Source organism: Choristoneura fumiferana, chromosome 23 (genome assembly GCF_025370935.1).
Source record: "Choristoneura fumiferana chromosome 23, NRCan_CFum_1, whole genome shotgun sequence".
In the NCBI taxonomy this organism is placed as follows: Eukaryota; Metazoa; Arthropoda; class Insecta; order Lepidoptera; family Tortricidae; genus Choristoneura; species Choristoneura fumiferana.
In genome coordinates this window covers 13,288,964-13,310,082 of record NC_133494.1, presented here as the reverse complement: position 1 = coordinate 13,310,082, position 21,119 = coordinate 13,288,964, and the positions used below count along the sequence as shown (strand labels likewise).

The 21,119-nt window shown below is 40.2% G+C and overlaps 2 protein-coding genes across 4 annotated transcripts; one reads left to right on the top strand and one right to left on the bottom strand.

Annotated features, from left to right (window-relative positions):
• Window positions 1-286: 286 nt before the first annotated feature.
• On the top strand, window positions 287-15,237 carry ND-75 (NADH dehydrogenase (ubiquinone) 75 kDa subunit). 3 transcript variants are annotated; one of them, XM_074105726.1, is made up of 14 exons: window positions 287-378; window positions 700-865; window positions 2,349-2,680; window positions 3,709-3,850; window positions 4,680-4,805; window positions 6,021-6,116; window positions 6,829-7,002; window positions 8,598-8,763; window positions 9,158-9,309; window positions 10,493-10,699; window positions 12,054-12,228; window positions 12,780-12,942; window positions 13,554-13,701; window positions 14,178-15,237. In XM_074105726.1, exons 2-14 carry the CDS (start codon window positions 701-703, stop codon window positions 14,322-14,324), a joined length of 2,193 nt encoding a protein of 730 aa, XP_073961827.1. In that variant the 5' UTR covers window positions 287-378; window position 700; the 3' UTR covers window positions 14,325-15,237. The 3 variants fall into 3 exon arrangements, with proteins under 3 accessions (XP_073961827.1, XP_073961829.1, XP_073961828.1); XM_074105728.1 differs by having other exon boundaries at window positions 344-402; XM_074105727.1 differs by lacking the exon at window positions 287-378 and adding an exon at window positions 425-627.
• LOC141441088 (uncharacterized) lies at window positions 15,231-20,473 on the bottom strand. The gene is made up of 8 exons (XM_074105730.1): window positions 20,067-20,473; window positions 19,792-19,992; window positions 19,611-19,722; window positions 19,217-19,384; window positions 18,033-18,160; window positions 17,383-17,576; window positions 16,617-16,780; window positions 15,231-15,348 (listed from the first exon to the last, which is right to left on the bottom strand). The coding sequence occupies exons 1-8, from the start codon at window positions 20,462-20,464 to the stop codon at window positions 15,298-15,300; spliced, it is 1,416 nt and encodes a 471-aa protein (XP_073961831.1). The 5' UTR covers window positions 20,465-20,473; the 3' UTR covers window positions 15,231-15,297.
• Between the last annotated feature and the right edge of the window lie 646 nt (window positions 20,474-21,119).

Here is a 21,119-nt window from a genome sequence, read left to right as displayed (position 1 = left end):
CGCATATTTTTGAATCGATTATTTTTGCTTTTTCATTCGATTGCTAGATCGATTGTATGATTCAAAGCTGTTCAAGTGGTTTTTAAAACCGCTGTGACCCAATTTTAATTAATATTTTGCATTTTATTCTAAAATTATCTAATTTTTGTAATACAATTAAAAATAAAATTGGTTGATAATGAATCGTGATATATGATCTATTTAAAGCTTAAGCCAAGCTTTGACAAATTTTGTTGACTCTTTGTTCTCTTTAGCTGTGTAGATGGCTTTTATGGTTACTCGAAGTCTCGACCTCGACTCGAACAGATTTACCTAATGACAGTTCTTTGATCTGTCACTTCAATCCAACTAATCGAAATTTGTAATTTGTATTTTTGGGTACGATTTTTACAAAAAAACGACGTAATTCATCGTAATATTTATAATCATCAATTTGTTTCAAATCATTTTGTTGTTACTGTTTACACTATAGCAACATAATATTTATTATTTAGGTTATACGTTCGAAACTTATGTAACAATAACAGATAATTTTGTGTAATTATCTCGGTAAAATCTTGTAATTTGGGACTTTTACACTAATACATACAAGACGCTTAGTGTGAGAATCATACTGAACGTTTATAGGTGCTTAAAGTGGTCGTTAGTCTGTGTTTGCGTAAGTTAGTTGTTGAGGTTGATTTGGTGTGTTGTGCACAGAATGCTGCGCCAGCCGCTTACCCGGGCGCTCGCGCTGGGCGCACCCCGTGTGACGCCGCTCGCGACGCGCCGTTTCGCCGACCAAGTGCCGGCGCAGCCCGACAAAGTCGAACTCTTCATTGACGACAAACCTGTGTATGTTGCTCCGGGCACCACTGTCTTGCAGGTAATGATCTGATGTTGTGTGTTACCAGTTGTATTGCTAAACTTGAACTCTTGAAACCCCTATGACTCCTCGTTCATTATTCTGCAGTTAATTATAGAAAAAAAGTCTTATTTTGTAAAATACAATTGGGAGTTAATAATTAACAAATAGCATCAAATTTGTTTGTATATATAGGTATGATTGTAACAGAAGCTCATACTCTTTTGTTAATTTATTAAATCATCAATCACAATTTTATTTAATAAGCTTCTTAGTTCAGATGCAAATACAAAATAATAATATCCTAACAGTAAAAGTATCAATGTTCGGCATCTGTGTGCCTGTTGGCAAAGGCTCTCCCAGCAGTCTCCAATCCCTCCGCATGCAGCCACTTGCAAGAGTGTTCCATATTCTGCCATATCAATTATAAGAGCCATACCAATCATCAATCATAAGTGGGTTATCAATTTAGAAGTAGAAAAAAGAAGTGTGGCAAGGCAAAAAGACTTCATAAAAACAGCTGGAAAAAACTGGATGAATATTGCTCTGGACAAAGAAATGTGGAAAAAGATGGAGAAGGCTTTTACCCTTGGGGACCACTAATTGGGTTAAAAAAAAGCTATTATAGTTGTTAGAGAATCTGGCTACAAAGCTTGAGGTTTGGGGGTTGATCTCCTGTATTATGATTATGTATGAAAAATATGAATGTTTGTTTATCAAGTCTTGGAAGTTCAATATGGACCTATTTAAGTATGTATCTGGGCCAATTAACTATTTTACTGACACTTTGGGCGTCTCCTGTGTTACCAAATTGTCTCTGGCGTTACCAAAAAATTGTACTTCCAACAAGATATTTCATGGTTTAATAGGTTGAACTTACATAGGATGGCATTTATTCGTGTACACCATCTATTAAATTACAGACAAACATGTTTACTTACAAAAATTGCAGTTTTTTTGTTTGAAAAATGTTGCAGACAGATTAGTGTCGGTAAAAAAGTTGATTGGCCCATCTATCTCTTTAAGTACTTAGTTTATTTGTTGCCTGGTACCCATAACATCACCATCATATTTAATTATTATTAATTTTGACGTAAAATTTCTGTTTTCACAATTTGAACCAAACATCAATCAAGTAGTTATTTTTTTTTATGTCCTCAAGTGAGGATGGGGGGACCCAGGAGGCTATGGGTCGATCAACTTTTTCTTGTCACTCATTGCTAGTTACATTCTCCTGAGTCACTCTTTAAACCGTAAGTTTATAGGAATAAAATTTGCCAAACATGCGTTTTTGTGGTAGTTTTAAGCATGTTAGTATAATATGACAGAACATTTCTTCTACTGTACTATTTTTGTCCCCTCGCTGACAGGACAGAATAACATCAAGAAATAGTTGATCCACCCTTAAATAACTAAGTGGCCTTGAGAAAATAATGTTTGAGATATGTCATTAGACCATAAAAAAATTATTATTCATTATTTTACATCTTTAATTATTTTATAGGCTGCAGCACAAGTTGGCGTGGAGATCCCTAGATTCTGTTACCATGAGCGGCTGGCTGTAGCTGGCAACTGCAGGATGTGTCTTGTTGAAGTTGAGAGGTCTCCCAAACCTGTCGCTGCCTGTGCCATGCCAGTGATGAAAGGCATGAGGGTGAAGACCAACTCGGACCTCACTAGGAAAGCTCGCGAGGGTGTCATGGAGTTCTTGCTTGTGAACCATCCTTTGGATTGTCCTATTTGTGACCAGGGTGGTGAATGTGACCTCCAGGATCAGTCTATGGCTTTTGGATCTGACAAGAGTCGCTTTACCGACATCCATTTCTCAGGAAAGAGGTTAGTGTAAATCATGGTTGATGTTCTGAATCCAAGGGCTCATCCAGGAGGGGGGCAGGGTTCATTGGGGGTAATGACCTCCCTGGTCCCTGGGCCCTGGGCACTGCTGGACATAGGCCTCTTCCATGGCGCGCCACAACACTGTCTTCAGCCCCTCGCATCCATCCGCCGCCAGCGACCCTCTTAAGGTCGTTCGTCCACTGTGCCTCCGGACGCCCTACACTACGACTTAAGTGAATTTAGGACAACTTAAAACTTATTTTACTAAAATTAATATTTTTCTGTGACAAAACAGGAGTCGTTTTTAGCGTTCTGGAGCCAAAATGGCAAAAACTGAACCCTTATAGTTTCGCCATGTTTGTCTGTCTGTCTGTCTGTCTGTCTGTCCGTCCGCGGCTTTGCTCAGGGACTATCAATGCTAGAAAGCTTAGACGTAAAGTGGGGGTGTTTTTTTTTCTCATCCAACCTTATAGTGTGGGGTATCGTTGGATAGGTCTTTTAAAACCATTAGGGGTTTGCTAAGACGATTTTTAGATTCAGTGATTTGTTTGCGAAATATTCAACTTTCAAGTGCAAATTTTCATGAAAATCGAGCGTCCCCCCCTCTAAAATCTAAACTGGTGGGTGGAAAAATTTGAAAAAATTCAGGATGGTAGTAAGTATAACAAACTTTCAAGGAAAATTATAACGGCTAAGTTTGCTTGAGAATTATAAGTAGTTTAAGAGTAAATAGCAGCCTAAGGTATAAAATATACCTAAACTTGGAAGATTCCGTATAAAATACGAAATCCTTAGAAAAATATTACTTAATTTTTTCGTAATGGTTACGGAACCCTATTTTGGGCGTGTCCGACACGCTCTTGGCCGGTTTTTTTATTTGATTAATGTTATTTTACTTTTAATAAGTTTTGATGTTTTATTTTAGAAAAACTTTCCATATGACTCCCTCCTGGCTATAAAGGTGACTGGATCTGAATTAATATTATTCATAACAATTTTATCAAATATGTCTTCTTGGTTTTGTGTAGGGCTGTAGAGGACAAGGACGTAGGGCCCCTGATTAAGACGATTATGACGCGTTGCATCCACTGCACTCGCTGCATCCGGTTCGCCTCAGAGGTGGCCGGCGTCGACGACTTTGGCACCACGGGCAGAGGAAGCGACATGCAGGTATGGAGAGTTACAGAACTGAAGCCATTTGCCTACCGACCACTGCGAGCGGAGAGAACGCCGCATGGACTTACCCCCTTATTCATAAAACTTAACAAGTCTATGTTAACTAACAAATGCTTTGTCCCTTTCTAACAAATACAAATGTCGAAGTGACAGATAAGGACAAACGAATTTTAGCGGCATTTTAACTAAAATAGGTTTGATTGTCGTTTATGAATAAGGGGGTAAGACTTGCAATGATCAACTTCATAGAGGTTTGATGGAAGTACTTCCCTGGAGCTCATCATTGCACCCATGTTAAATTGAGTCTCATTAAGTTTTCAAATGAGGTTAAGAGGCTAGGAGCATAAGATTCTTCTTCTTGGTCTCCTATACCTACTAGACATAAAGAAGTGGTGAAAGCAACTGTGTTTCCAAGTGAATTCAATGGGTTAGCATAATTTCGTCTAAGAATCAACTGGTCTAAGTAGCAAGTGGTCTAAAAAGCAACTGGCCCTAACCTGTTTGTTGTAGAAAAAAAAACCTAAGTTAGGTTACAGTTGCGTCAAGACGCCAAGCACCTCAAACGAGTGGAATAGGAGCTCCGCGAACGCGGAGCTCCATCGAATTTGAGTCATAGGATTTCAGACCACTTGCTTTTTAGACCAGTTGCTTCTTAAACTACTTGCTACCAGTTGTTTCTTCTGACTATTCCAGTCTCTTACTTATTCTTATTTTTAATTTGTATGTTAGTTTGTAATCTATTGATATACTTTTTTAAGATCTGGCATGTCACTAAACATTGCATAATTGTTTGTTATTTATATCTCGTTGCTTTGTTGACCAGGTTGGCACTTATGTGGAGAAAATGTTCCTCTCGGAGCTATCTGGCAACATCATTGACCTGTGCCCTGTAGGAGCTCTCACCTCCAAGCCTTACAGCTTCGCAGCCAGGCCCTGGGAAACTAGGAGGGTAAGTGTCTCATGTGGGATCTTTTGCAATCTGCAGGTGATAGGACCTTGTGCAAGGTCCGCCCGGATTGCTACCACCATCTTGCTCGCTAATCCTGCCGTGAAGCAGCAGTGCTTGCACAGTTGTGTTTCGGCGTGGAGAATAAGACAGCCGATGAAATTACTGGCACGTGAGGTATCCCATCTTAGGCCTCTAGGTTGGCAACGCGTCTACAATACCCCTGGTGTTGCAGATGTTTATGGGCGGTGGTGATCTCTTACCATCAGGACCCACTTGCTCGTTTGCCATCCAGGTCCATGCTATGCAATACGGTATTTAACAACTCCTGAATTTGCCATATCTTAATATTATTATGAAAATATAGATATACAGACAGTGTTTAGCGAAGAGAAAACTTAAATCGGTTGAAAATTGGATTTATAGTGATTTTTTGAAAATCTATATACCTGTCTCTTTCTCAATCGCTTTTCTCTATGCAGCAAGAATGGCGGTACTGGCGTGTGACGTCACATGCCAGTATGTCTTTCTCTGTCTAATCTTGAATTTCAAACCTTTATAACTTTGTTATTTGAAAAAGTAGCTTAAAATTAATTCTCAATTCGATAACAGGCAGGCACTGTGTAGTTTTTATTTATAAAACATATGTAACATAGTCAAAAACCGTAATGTTACATATTTGCTGTGACTTTCTTTCTAATGCTAGACTACACGAAACGTACGTCTGGGGATCATAGCTAATACGTTGATGGACAGTAAGGCCTATAAACGTCCAAATATAAGGCTAAACAACAACAAGTGAAAGTACCTAGTGTCCGTCAATGTGTTAAGTACGTCATCCCAGCCTATATACGTCCCACTGCTGGGCAGAGGCCTCCTCTCAGAACAAGAGGGCTTGGGCCATAGTTCCCACGCGGGCCCAGTGCGGATTGGGAACTTCACACGCACCATTGAATTGCTTCGCAGTTTTGTGCAGGTTTCCTCACGATGTTTTCCTTCACCGCAAAGCTCGTGGTAAATTTCAAATGTGACTCCGCACATGAATGTCGAAAAACTCAGAGGTGCGAGCCGGGGTTTAAACCCATGCATGACCCTCTGCTTGAGAGCCGATAGGTCAAACCACTAGGCCACCACGGCTTTTAAGGTTAGGTTAAGTACATAATATGACGCAAGTAGCGACAAAAACATTTGAATATTAATACATTCTTGTTGTTTTAGATTGAATCCGTCGATGTCCTGGATCCTTTGGGCAGCAATATCGTCGTTACTACTCGAACAAACGAAGTATTGCGTATTCTGCCCAGGACAAATGAGGTAAAACAAACAGAGTTGTGCAAGAACTTTTGAAAAATCTTTAAAAAATACGACGATACGGATACTTTTGATTGAGAGAGATCCGGCATGTATTATGACGTCATTTGACACGGTAACCATAGAAAGTGCATATTTAAATTTTCTTTTTTCTAGAAAGAGATGAAAAAAATCCAAACTTAATTTTTACGTCATTAAACTCTCGAGTCCCGAGAATTCCCAGTTTTAGTGATTTTGGAAATTATTTCGATAAATAATAATTATTATTAAATTTCATAATTTTTACATTCCATGACATCGAAAAAAATGTCCTCCACATTATAGTTGGTTTGGATAGGTATTTAAATAATGTAAACAAACTTAAGCTGCCAGATTTGGTACATTCAAGGATTTTAAATTTTTTACTTCATATCATTGTAATACAAACTAGACTAGTGTTTTTCAGTACAGAAATGTAAATGTTTAGATAGTTTAATGGGGGAATTTCAATATTTAAAACACCAATCGACATTGTTTTGTTTACATTTAGTTAAATAGCCATCAAAACTGGCCCGGTTTTTTCTAATCTTTCCTATACTGTGGGGTATTGTTGGATAGGACTTTTAAAATAATTTAGGGGGTTGTTAAGACGATATTTGTATTCTGCGATCTGTTTGCAAAATATTCAACTTTAAAGTGTATGTATACCATATTCTTTACTGGCCTGTATTGACAGGAGATCAACGAGGAATGGTTGTCGGACAAGTCGCGGTTCGCCTGCGACGGGCTGAAGCGGCAACGGCTCGTGACTCCCATGCTGAAGGACAGCCGCGGGAACCTCACGCCCGTCGAGTGGGAGGACGCGATGGTGGCCGCCGCGCGCGCGCTCCGCGACTGCCCGTCTGATAAGGTACTTACGTTTTAGGTGCTCAGCGACTAAAGGCCGCTGATTTTATTTTTTCTTTTGTGACTTTTTTTTTAAATGAGTCCGTTCTTATTGGCCAGTACCCAAAACCAGATATTTAAAAAATAAAAACGTCATCCTCATGTCCGACCTGCTGCGATGCTGTGGCGTTTTTCATACTTAAAAAAATTAAAGCATTTTGGGCATATTATGCGTTTAAGAAATAAAACACATTATAAAAGTTATAAATGACGCATTCTCATTGGTTAATTAAATTTCACATGCAGCAGACGATTATTTTTGATTGGTCCGATTGTCGTTTTAGTACGCCGGGAATAAAATTGTGAAATGTATTCTAAAAAGTCGTATCATACTATTCGTACTTTGAAATACATGAGGCGAAAGGTGCCACTGGTTCAGTAACAGCCTAATCACTAGCCTTGAAGAGTTTGAAAGTTAGGCAGTTGTCTCACCGCCAGCGAGGAAACGATTGGCTATCGACTATTTTCTCGCTCAAGAAACGAACAAAAGATATAAGATCCTGTGTGAGTAAAAGAGACACATATATTAATAGTTGATCGCTGGCTGTTCACACTGTCGGCGAGAACTCGCTCTTACATCTTTTGTCGCAGCGACTATAAAACTCGCTGAGCTATAGATACTCGCTCAGCGATGTCAGCTTGGCGGCCGCCCTGCTCGAGCGAGTCGAGTGGAGCGAGTAATTGCCCGTCGCACTCGAACACTCGCTTACAGCCAGCGACAAAACTACACTCGCTTCTCGCTGCTCACCCACTCGTTTCTAGTTACTCGCTCTACTCGCTTCTCGCTCATCGTCGGCGGTGGGACAAGTGCCTAACGAGTACGTCAAAGTGCAGTACAACCATAATGCTAATGTCACTCAGGACTCGTCAGTTTTATCGAAAATTCAGACGAGAAAGAAAACCGATCTTTTAAAACCCGACTGCTTTAAAAAAGTAAAAAGATGGGAATCAATAAATACGCCACATATTTAAGGTCAGATCGTTTGTGACACACGGGAACAAAATAACGGATGACCCTAAATAAGTCCAGCTGTCCACAATTATGTTAAGTGCTTGGATCAACTATTTCTTGTTGTTATTCTGTCCCGTCAGCGAAGGGACAAAAGAAGTACAGTTTAATAGAAAAGAAATGTTGTGTCACAACATACTAACATGCTTATTAGATGAACAATTAGGGCTTAAAACTAGCACAAAAATGCATTTTTGGCAAATTTTAATCCTGTAAACTTACGGTTTAAAGAGTGACTCAGGAGACCGTAACTATAGCAACGAGTGACAAGAAAAAGTTGAAATAACACGAACGGGACTTATCACGCTAACACACACGAGAAATATTTACCTCGACGTTTCGGCAACATTACAGTGGCTTTGGTCACGAGTAGACTGCAGTGTGGGGTGTCGAGTCTGCCTACCAGCGCGAGTCCTTCGTACTACCCGCACTTGATCACAAATAGTACCGGCACTCGTATCACGAACTACCCGCACTTGTTCATTTTTATTTGTCACCCCATCACAAAATGAAATGAAAAAAATGAAAGCGTTGATTTTTTATCTGTGTAGCTGGTGGTGGTGGCGGGCGCGCTGGCCGACGCCGAAGCCCTGGTGGCGCTGAAGGACCTCGCCAACCGGCTGGGCGCCGAGCGGGCCTGCACCGAGCACTACTTCCCGCTGGACGGAGCCGGCACCGACCTGCGCTCGTCCTATCTGCTCAACACTAAGATCGCAAGTCAGTACCGATAGTGCCCGGACTAAAGGCGCATCCAGACGGGGTCATGATAGTACATTGTACAACAAGAGCATAAAACGAGCCATTTACCCAAGACGTTCATATAGCCATGTTATTGCATATGTTTATTATGGCGTTCTAAGGGGGCCTTTGTTCAGCAATGGACGTCTTCTATTAACACTGTCCGCGATCGGTCACAGTCAAGCATTTTTACTTTAATAACTTTTACGTGAAACGGTGATTTTTGTGCACAACTCAACTTACAACTAAAAATTTTCCTCAACCTTCGGCCTTACATATGGTCCTTCGAACCGGATATGAACCAGTGACATATGGTGACACCCCGGAGCTCAGTTAACAGTCCACAGCACTGGCCTATTCCGTATGTCCCCAGACGTGGAGCAAGCAGACATGGTGCTCCTCATCGGCACCAACGTGCGCTTCGAGGCGCCTCTCCTCAACGCGCGCATCCGTAAGGCGTTCATACAGCGCGACACCGACGTCGCCTTCATAGGCCCGAAGGTTGACCTCACTTACGACTACATGGTCAGTATACACGCCCTAATAATCATCATCATCCTAGCATATGACTATTTCTCAAAAAGTTGTCTATTTTTCAATTTTTCAGTTGTCTACTTATTAAAAAAAAAATCCTGACGCTATTACACCAAAAAAAAAAAGTATTTTTTTTAAATATGTGCAAAACCTTGTGGTAAAAGTGATAAAAAAATCAGATAATCTTTGTTGTTGAATCCAATAGAAAGTTTTGATGTAGTTACAAAATTACGATTTTTTCCTCACAAGATTTCGTGACGTTTTCCTGACGTCAAGAAATTTTGGATGTTTTATGTAGTTTATGTTTTATGATCTCGTCCTTAGGGTTAATAATTTCTTGACAAAACTGAGAAAGAAATACTCATATATGTATACATGCGTCGCACTGCTGCGCACAGGTCTGCTCGCAGACATCGTTGAGTTTTTCCTTCACCGTAAAGCTCATGGTAAATTTCGAATGTTTACTCTAGTGCGCGTGTAAGCGCGTATGCACAAAACTCACCGTATACGCGCAGAAAAAACGCTAGTCTGAAACCACCTTAACCCTATCTATGCATAAAATATACCTTATTTCACAATATCATGAAATTTCCAATTTACATAACCAGCATTAGAAGGGGTCACTTTTACTGTCAATTTTGGTTTTGGAAAATTTGGTATGACGACGAGCGAAGTGTTAGGTACAATTGCGACACAAATGCGCGAGCCGAGCGAGCGAAGCGAGCGTGCCGCGGCAGTAGTTCACGAAACGTCAGGACCTAATTAAATTAGGAAATAATTTGGCCCCTACCAGTACTGGCTATGTAAGGCGCAAGCTACACAGAAGAGACGTGGGACGGGAGCCCGTCGTAGTCGCAGCGCACCTTGAATCAGTTTTTATACTAACCCCCTGTTTCACCATACATTGATTAAATTTATTAGACGGATAAATGTGATGCCGTCTCTGTTTGTTTTGTTCGAATAGAGGGAGACGGCATCACGTTTATCAGTCAGTTAAAATTAATGAATGGACGGTGAAACAGCCCCTTAATGTATAGAAACGTCGCGATCCGAAGCAGACAGCAGAGTCGAGGCGGAGACGCGACGCGGTCGCCCCCGTCCCACGCCTCTACTGTGTGGCTTGCGCCTAAGATCAACGGGGAACAAGTGGAAAATAACAAATTCTCCGTTTCAGCACGTGGGTGACTCTGCTTCCATCGTCAAAGACCTGGCGTCCGGTTCTTCCTCGCACCCGGTGCTGAAGCGGCTGGAGCAAGCGAAGCGCCCCGTGGTGATCCTCGGCGCGGACCAGCTGCAGGGCGCCGAGGGCGCCGCGCTGCTGGCTCACACCCAGGAGCTGGCGCTGAGGCTGCAGGACAAACTTGCTGATCCCGAGTGGAAGGTATGCCAAGACACCACACTTATCCACTTAATTTTGGAACAGACCGGACGCACCGGGTGCATCATCCGAGATAAACTTCCGAAGAAGCGACTACGAATCTCAATAATGGGGAGGGTCAATCAACTTTTTTCACTTCTCATGCTCTTAAAATGTTACTTTAGCCTCTGCATATCGGGACTAAAGCTCCTTTTTATTCTCTAGGGATTAAAGTTTTTTTTAAATTTATGTTGGAAACCCTAAACAGCCAACACGGTGTTTGTGAATGTGCGGATTTTTAGGGCGTGGAAATAACCTCAAAATGACAAATGTGCAAAAAAAATTACGCGATATAGTTTCGTGAAACAATTAATGATTACGAATTACGAATAAGAATCTATTCAATTATAGTATTATGCGTAGTCCAATTAGTTTTAAAATAGTTTTCAATATTGAAACTGTTGGCTAAATATGCAAGCTTTTCAATTTTTATCGAATAATCGAGAAAAACTAACAAAACTGCAACGTTGCCAGCTCAACCAGTCCATTAGTCGAGCGTACGTTTTTAAAAAGTAGTATTGTAATTTTGAACAGAACATTTTTTTTCCTCGCATTCAAAGTGAAAAGTAGTGTTTAACGCGAGACTAAACAACCATAATGCCACTCGGGTGGCTAAACATCTCGTGTCATTATAGCTTGTTTTAGTCCCTTGTTGAACAATCTACTATAAGTGTTGTTATTCTGTCCCGTAAATCTGGAGACATCAGTGATACACTTTTTTAGAAAATTGATTGCAATGTATACTACTAGCATGCTTAGGAAATGAGCCACGAAGGAATTGCCTTAAAACTGTTACAACTCCTAACTTACTTATTATACTTATTATCAAATGTGATTACGAGGTAAAGTTATTTTTATTGTATAAAAAAAACATAATAAATGAATGTATTTTGATTTTATTAACCTATTATTATCTAATCATTGTATTTTTTTCTGATATTCATATTAGATAGATAGATATAATCTTTATTCTTCAAAACAAAGACATGGCTTAGTAGCTAAAGAGTAATAAAACTAACAATTAAATAAAAACATTAATTAAATAACCGCAAATTATACCCGCATGTATTAGCTGCATATTCGCAAAACATTCGCAGAAATATGCGAATATTCGCGAATGCGAATGCGAATATTCGTTACATCACTAAGTAGCTGTGTACGGCAGCCAGTTTTAATGGGAACTACTACTAGGTACTACACTTACGACCTGAATGATGAGTGTGTGAGATAAACGTGATGCCGCCTCTGTTTATTCGGACAAAACAAACAGAGACAACATCACATAACCTAAGTTGTTACTTCAACGTATCCTCTGTAGGTGTTGAACGTGCTGCAACGCACGGCGTCGCAAGTGGCGGCTCTGGACATCGGGTACCAGCCGGGCGTGGGCAAGGCGCTGGAGGCCGGGCCTAAAGTCGTGTACCTGCTTGGAGCCGACGGCGGCGTCATCACCCGAGAGAACCTGCCCAAGGACGCCGTTGTCATATACCAAGGTATGAATGACTTCGCTAATGTCGTTCGTAACTAGAAACAAAACTGTGAAATCATTTTAAATGGTTTAAGCGCTCGATTGTTTTATGCGATAAACGCTGCGTTAAACGCAATGCGTTTGACGCACATGTAATCTGACCAATCACAATGCACGCAATCTAATTACAAAACATGCGTTTGCCGCTGCGCTCACCGCGTAAGACAATGTTTGGTAATTAAATATCTGATGCAAATTGGTGTGCGTCAAACGCAGCGTTTATCGCATAAAATAACCGAGCGTTTCAGATGACTAACTAAAATGACGACGATCTAGAATGATCCCACAGTGCGTATATTTTGCTTAAGGGCTCTGCTAACACTGGATATTCACAAATACCTACAAATTAGCTTCGCTCGGTTAACGAATTATTAATGTTATGCATTATGAGTGGCTCTGTTAACACTGGATTATATTGTAAGTAAATTTGTACGGAACCCTCGGTGCGCGAGTCCGACTCGCACTTGGCCGGCTTGGTTTTTTCTTTCTTTCTAATAAAACGTCGTTGTTTGCCAGGCCACCACGGCGACGCGGGCGCAGAGATCGCGGACATCGTGCTGCCGGGCGCGGCGTATACGGAGAAGCGCGCGACGTATGTGAACGCGGAGGGGCGCGCGCAACAGACGCTGCCCGCCGTCACGCCGCCCGGCAAGGCGCGCGAAGACTGGAAGATCATCAGGTAACAGTAACTTTCCACCAGAAAAAAAAACGGTATTTTTATCTTTCCATTGTAGGGTTGTTTCCGGTGTCCTTTCAATCGTTCAAAGGTATAAACTGGAAGAGATCCCTTAAGGTATAACTTCGCCTTTGTACAGTCGCCATCAGATATTTTGAAGCAGCCAAGGTGGTCAAAAATATCGGAACATGCACTATTCTCAAGGCATTAGAGTTCACGTCCCGATATTTTTGATCAGCTTGGTTGCTCCGAAATATCTGGTGGCGACTGTGCATCTCTTTCTCTTGTTAATAATTTGACCCCTGCCAGTGCTATGCAGTGGTTATGGGTATTTTCACAAAGAAGTGTATTATTTTATGTTTTTCAATTTTATAAAAAATGTAGGTTTTCGTAATTAGAATCAAGAGCACCATCAATTCCGATAGTTTAAAAAATGACCCAAACAAAAACGTTAGTTTTGTGACGTTTTTTTTCATACACTCAGCATGGGTGACACAAAACGGACTCATAAAATTTGTATGAAAGAAAAGGTACGCTTTTTTAAACGCCCTTATGTAAGCCGCCGCGGTTAAAGGCTAGTGAACCCTATGTTTCATATTCCCAACCTGTTTCAGGGCGCTTTCGGAGGTGGTGGGTGAGCCGCTACCTTACGACAACTTGGACGAGGTGCGAGCGCGTCTGGCGGAAGTAAGCCCGGCGCTGGTAACCTATGGGGACGTTCAGCCCAACAACTACTTCGCGCAGGCGAGGGCTCTTGCACAGGTAACATATGCCACAATAACACTAGTTACGGCGAGAACGCTATTTTGAATCCAGAGCACAGCGAGGGATTCAAAGTACGCCGCTCGGGAATAATATGTTGTTGCTGAACGATTTACTTTGCTATTTTTTATTTTGCTGGTAGTAAATTGTGTTTTATATTGTTTGTGTCAGGTAGAACACTTATTTATGCTATGTTGTGGCTATTGTGGCCTAGACAAGCGTGCTCTAAAATTAATTCAAAATATTGACAATACCAGCACAGCCCAGCGAGTCATTTGGCTTATCCTAAACTAGCCAGTAAGTTTTTTCATTCCATAATAATATCAGCGTTTGATCTTTGTCGTGTTGCGGAAAAATATATTCGGTTTAAATATATTTGAATTGTTATTTGAATCATTGTTATTTGAATATTCTGTACTTAGTCGAAATATTCTGCATCGAATACTTTAACATCAAATAAATTTTCCTCCCCACAGAGCCTCAAACAGCCAGTCTCCGGCAAACTGGACGTGCAACTAAAAACCCTAGAAGATTTCTTCATGACGGACCCCATCTCCCGCGCCTCGCCCACGATGGCTAAGTGCGTGCAGGCCGTTATCAAGCAAAAGTCCTCGCCCTACTAAACTGGCTTGCACAGGCGGATGAGTATTTTCTACTTGCTCTACGTTTAAAAAGAAAAACTTTAAAAAAGGAATTTTAAGTGGTAACTTTGGTATCGAATTTTTCACGAGTTTCTTTTGTTTCAAACTATTTTCTAAATTTAAAATCTTGTTCCTAGAAAACGAAGTGATTTATGCCACTTAGGGCCTGTTTCACGAATTTCTGAAAAAACGTATCTTTGTTTATTCGGACGAAATAAACAGAGATAGCATCTTAGACACTTGTTATTAGGCCTTTAGTGCGTAATGTCTTATAACTCTATTATTAATTAATGCTAATTATGCTCCTGGTTATTTTAGTTTGTTTTATCTGTCACTTTGTCATTTGTCTTTGCTAGACACAGACAAATTATAGTTTTTGTCATCGACAGATTGTCTTTAGTCATAAAATAGCGGTGCCAGTTTGAGTGATGTATTTGATAAATCTTGTAGAAAATACTCATTCACATGTCTTACGTGACTTAATTTAAGTATATCTCTGATATGCGTCGCACGGTTACTGTGGTAGGTATTAAATTATCACTGTTGCCAATAGTAACCGGATGACATTTATCATTTAGGTTAATAAACAAATTTTTATTATGCCTTTCTGCAATCATTTTTTAGAAGAAAATACTTCAGAAATGCTTAATAGTTGAATCTTTCCAACTCACATTCATGTGAATTCGACTATGTAAATTGTGATTTTGAAGTTATTTATTTTCTTATGTAAGGATAATTAGTGTTTTCAACTTTCCAATTGTAAAACTCAATTATATGAAATAATCATGGATGTGGCGGGACTCATCCCCGCTCTAGTGCTACTGAGAATGGAGACAACAACATGATATTGTATTGTATATAACAAATGTAGCGTAAATAAACGTAGTATAATGATTGACGAAACTTTTATTTTATTTATAAACCCCTTTCAAATATAACAAATCATCAAAACTCTTCAGTGGTTAGGAATTTGCAAGTTTTCCACGTTGTTGGATTTCCGGTAATCCTGGAAAATTAAAAATAAATTTAGGGCTAGCGCATACATACGCCTTTTGCATCGCGGCATCGGCTAAAGTTTAGCATTTAAAATAAAACAAATCATCAAAATTCTTCAGTAGTTAGGAATTTGCAAGTTTTCCGCGTTGTTTGATTTTCCGATAATTCTGGAAAATTTTATTTTATTTTTATTTATTTAATAAACCATTACACCATCATTACAGGACATCCAATGCGATAGCGTACCAACATATTATACAATTTAGTATATAAAAATAAGCTTAACAAAAATTTGACATAAAGGAATCAAAATTCGAAATTATCAACTAAGGATTAGTGCTCAAACAACTAAACAGTTTAGTCGATGTAAAAGTAAGTTAGTACACTAACTGCGGGTTCACGGTAGATGCAGGCCGCTTCAAACCGCAGCAACTGGAGGTTTATGTTTATGGGGGAGGCCTATGTCCAACAGTGGACGTCCTACGGCAGAGATGATGATGATGATGATGATAGTATGATAGGCCGCCTATTGCTTACCCTGGTAATCTGTATAATATACGAGTACTAGCTGTTGCCCGCGACTCCGTCCGCGTAGAAGTATGAAACATAGTTTACATCCTATTCTCAGACCTACCGAATATACACAAAAACTTTAATAAAAATCGGTCAAGCCGTTTTGAAGGAGTTTGGTTATAAACATTTTTGACCCGAGAATTTCATATATTAGAAAGAAAGATGTACCTGCGATTTCTGTGCTGCTTACTATGTGTTGGTGATTGATTTTTTGGAGTCTTTTTGTATTTTTTATTTCAACTCCAAATTTGTTACTTTTACGGGTATCCCGTGAAACCATATCGTAAATACAAACTGAGACATGGATGCACAGAAAAACCAGAAAAAGAGACCAGCACTGTGAATCGAACCCAGGTCCTCAGCATTCCGTGCTGCGTGCTATAACCCCTACACCACTGCTGTGCAGCAGTTTAGTCTTTTTGTATTTTTTATTTAAACTCCAAATTTGTTACTTTTACGGGTATCCCGTGAAACCATATCGCAAATACAAACTGAGACATGGATGCACAGAAAAACCAGAAAAAAGAGACCAGCACTGGGAATCGAACCCAGGTCCTCAGCATTCCGTGCTGCGTGCTATAACCCCTACACCACTGCTGTGCTGTGTGTGTTTTCTGATTTTTCTGTGCATCCATGTCTCAGTTTGTATTTACGATATGTGTTGGTGGTCAACAAAGAGTCATTGTATTGTATTGTATTGATTACCTGAACGACTCTCCTCACACCGGCTGTGTACCGGCATTCTGCGAGCGCATCGGCAGCCGCGCGCGCGAACTGCGCGTGCGCCGCCGCCGCGCCTGTCCAACCTGACGGTTTCGTTTCGCGCCTCGATGCGCGCTTGTAAGGCGTGAGGAAGCTTGGTTTGCGCTCTGTTTAGAATAGCATCAATATGAGTATTAAAATGTTAGACATTTACAACAGAGGTTTCCAAACTTTTTTTCTCGTAGAGCACTATCAAAGTTTAACTGTTTTCGGTAGACCCTCTGCTGCTAAATTTCTACTATTTCCAAAACCCTCTTTTTTACGTCAACGACCCCTGGGATGGGTTTAACAGTCCCAAGGCACTTTTCGGTTTTGTGAATCCGAATAGGAACTGGCTACCAATTCGAGTCCTGGGCCACCATAGAACCTTATCAATAGTAAATAATATGTCTGTAATAAGGCACATGTCATGATGACAAGGTTCTCAAAGCGTAGGAATCGAATTGATTGACTGTACCATAGAGTCGGGGTACTTTGACCCATGAATGGTAACTTTAGCTCATATGAAAACCACGTACAAAAGGGTCTAATAAAAGACTAAAACGTGGGCGGACAGGTAAAATTAATCATATGCAATGTGTCATAATTTCAATGCAATAATTCAGGTTCAGTGTAACCTGGAACGAGTTAATTCCAATGGCTAAAGTAACCTGATCTTATTGTTCTTACGTGTTTAAAACACTGGGTATTTTACGTCGTTTTCAGTTACCTGTTTGCGTTTTGCAAGCCTTTACTCCTGGTTTCCGTTCAGGAATGAAACATGTTTTGTCGCAGACACATTTGTTGCGGTTCGTGCATGATCTCAGCTCATCAGCACACTTCTTATTATATCGCGCCTCCTTAATATTTACGAGTCGCTGATATTCCTTCTTTACACGATCCTCCTGTTCTCTTTCTTCCAATCTGTTTGTATTGCATAGATGTCAGTAAAAAATTCGTGACTTGTAGGAGTACGCACGTATCACAAATAGAGGGTGGACTCACTGTGGGCGCCGGCGTTAGAATGCTGTCCCCTTCTCTCTTCCCGTCGGCGCCGTAGAAACCGGCTGAGGGATGATACCAGAAGATGGGCAGCAGCGTCTTCTAGCCAACCTTACTTACATCCTATACCTACTGCGCTCGCGAACCTGCTTGCCAAGTGTGGCGAATATTGGCAACAACAGCCCCCCCCCCCTCATGTGATGATGATATAAAATTTATCCAGACTCTTCGTTCGGGCTCTTTTTAGGGACCCTCGTGCGGGTTCTGGATGCGTCTTATTATGTACAGCAACCAACACCTTTTTTTGACAACAATTGATGACAACCTTTTTTTTAATGTTTCTGTACGTAAATTTACCTATTTACGAGTACTACAAACCGTTGTTTACACCTAATCATGCCTTTTTCTATGAAATCGTTGTAGCTTCTTTGTTCTTGCTCTTGAATCTGACGCAGCAGTTCGTAGTTACTTTTGAACCGCTCTATGTTGTATTTCTCTTTGTGGATCTGAACAAAAAACTTGTCCTATTAAACAGCCGTGGTGGCCTAGTGGTTTGACCTATCGCCTCTCAAGCAGAGGGTCGTGGGTTCAAACCCCGGCTCGCATCTCTGAGTTTTTCGAAATTCATGTGCGGAATTACATTTGAAATTTACCACGAGCTTTGCGGTGAAGGAAAACATCGTGAGGAAACCTGCACAAACCTGCGAAGCAATTCATCGGTGTTATGTGTGAAGTTCCCAATCCGCACTGGGCCCGCGTGGGAACTATGGCCCAAGCCCCCTTGTTCTGAGAGGAGGCCTGTGCCCAGCAGTGGGACGTATATAGGCTGGGATGATGGGGGGGGGGATGATGATTAAACACCAGTGTTTATCCGCGGTTTAAATCCAGCAGGTGAATTTAAATTCTGGGTATATCCATAAATTTCATCCGCGATGAATTTCATGTGTCTCCTAGCAGTTGAAATTTTGCTTGACGTGATCATGTAAATAACCCCTGACGCCGGAAACGCCAATTCGACGTTTCACATTCATTTGTACGATACATAAGTATACGAAGAGTTAGGGGCTGTTTCACCATCCATTGATTAGTACAGACGGTTAAATGTGATGCCGTCTCTATTTGTTTTGTTCGAATAGACGGAGACGGCATCACATTTAACCGTCAGTTAACACTAATCAAAGGATGGTGAAACAGCCCCATAGACTACCAATCTTGGCCGCCCTAGGCCGTGTACCTACTACCAGCCACCCTCTTCACAGCTCAACGGTATTAAAATACATTTTTTGGCACGAATAGTCTCTATTATGTTTTCCAGTGGGTTTAATGTCTAACGCTCTGGCCATCCATCTCTTTTTATCATCATCCCACACCGTGTGACAGAAAGAAGTAGTGAAAATAGTTGTGATTCCGAGTGCGATAGACAATAAGGTCTCTGGGCCTATATTTTATTGACCTTTGCGCCCACAGTTTGATAAGTTTGAAATATGCTTAGGTACGGTATTATAAGTTTCTCAGAAATTGTTTATCGCTCTGTATCTTTTACTTGGTTGTGAGTTGCTTACTTGATCGAGGATGCGTCGCTCCTTACAGCGTATTCTCTCCTGATATTTGCTCCATACATCGGCTAAAGCTTGCTCTTGCAGCTCTCTCTTAGCTTTTTGTTCACGAATCTTTTTAGTTTCAGCCTCATACCATAGAACTCCTTCTTTATCAAGGCAATGATTGTGTTTCTACAAATTAATAGTCACTTTAGTTACTTATCTACCTTACTTTTCACTTAGTTAGATACAGTTTAAATATGTATTTAATATATTTTTTGATCTCTGAGTTTAAGTACGAGCACCTAAATCACATCCTCAGACTAAGTATAGAAAGAAGCATTTCTATGGTCTGCGGTATAATCGTATTTTAGTTTTTGTTAAGACTTTACTTAAAGAGATAGTTAACGGGACTTACCTCTTCCGTTATTTTTAATTTAAGCAAACTTTCTATCATTTTTGCATCTTCTTTTCTATGCATTTTTTCAATTTTAGCTGCCTTTAACGCGTCCTCAGACTTCATTTTTGCTCTGTGAAGAAAAATCAGTAAATTGTTAACCATCAAGTTTCAAAATTCGACAAAATTTGCCTTGACTTACATAGCCTTATTAAATTGTGCATTCTCGATCTCTCTTTGTCTTGATATGAGTTTTTTAGCATTTTCTCGTTCAAATTCAGCGTACATAACATTCTTCACTTCCGGTTTGGATTGTTCTGCAATTTGTTCATTTTTTTCTATTTCTTTCTTAAATTTAATTTGAGTGTCTCGGACTTCTTGAGCTTTTGAGTCACCTATGGCGCTGTATCAAATAAGTTGTAATTATACATTTTAATTGGAATTTATTGATCTTTGAGTATGAATGTAAGTAGGTACCTTATCAGTTGCTTGCCATAACAGCTTCTTTCAAAGATCATATCCCTGGCTTTTTTCAAGGCTTCTGCTGTGTTATCTTTCTTAGCTTTCTTGTGGAATGCTTCAACTTCAGCCATTTCTAGAGCCGTTACTTTCTTCTTGTCCCTCATAACTTTCCGAACATGGCCTTCCACGGTATCTGGCCAGGTACGAGTCCATTTTTGCGACTGCTCAATCATCCCTTCAATATCCACCGTTCGAACAGGCTCCTCGTTTGTCGAATCATTAGCTTGCTTTTTAATCCTCTTCCACTCGCTTTTGTGCAGAATCAAAGGTACGATTCGTCCCATGATGAAATTAGCTTTTATAAAAGGGTTATCTATGTAAATATTGTCAAAAATCCGAAATATCAATTTCATTAAAATCTATGTGGCTTCGTAGTCAGTTTTAAAATTAGGATTCTAATAAAGGTTGGAAATTTTCAAGGTAGGTTACAGTGCATTAAATATAAAGAAGCGGCCAAGGCGCTCAATATGTAGGTGTAGGTAATTACCTACATCGGGCCACGTCCTTAACAATAGAGACTTTTATTATACATATATCTGTGCACCTCGGCTGTTCTTCTATATAAGATACCTACTAGTTGTTATCCACAACTTCGTTAGGAAAGTATTCGCATATTGCAATCGCGTGGAAACCGTGCAATGTTCCCGGATGAAAACTATCCCATATCCTGCACAAGGTCTCAAATTATCTTCTTAGCAAATATACTATCATCTGAATTGGTTTAGCAGTTTAAGCGTGCAGATGTAAAAGGTAAACAGACAAAGTTACTTGGCATTTATAATATTAGTAAGGAAGTATGGATTTAACGCTGACTTTACATAACTACTCAGATAAAATAATGAATTCCATTTTCCTCCAAAATGGAACGTTTTAATCAAAATTAATCATAAATAAATTAAAAACTCATCTCTGCCCAGCTCCAGCGCTTCTGTTCCCCAAATTAAAATTCAAAATAGACAAAAACGCAACTTTATGGCGTGAGATAGGAAATTGAGCGCGCGAGTTTCG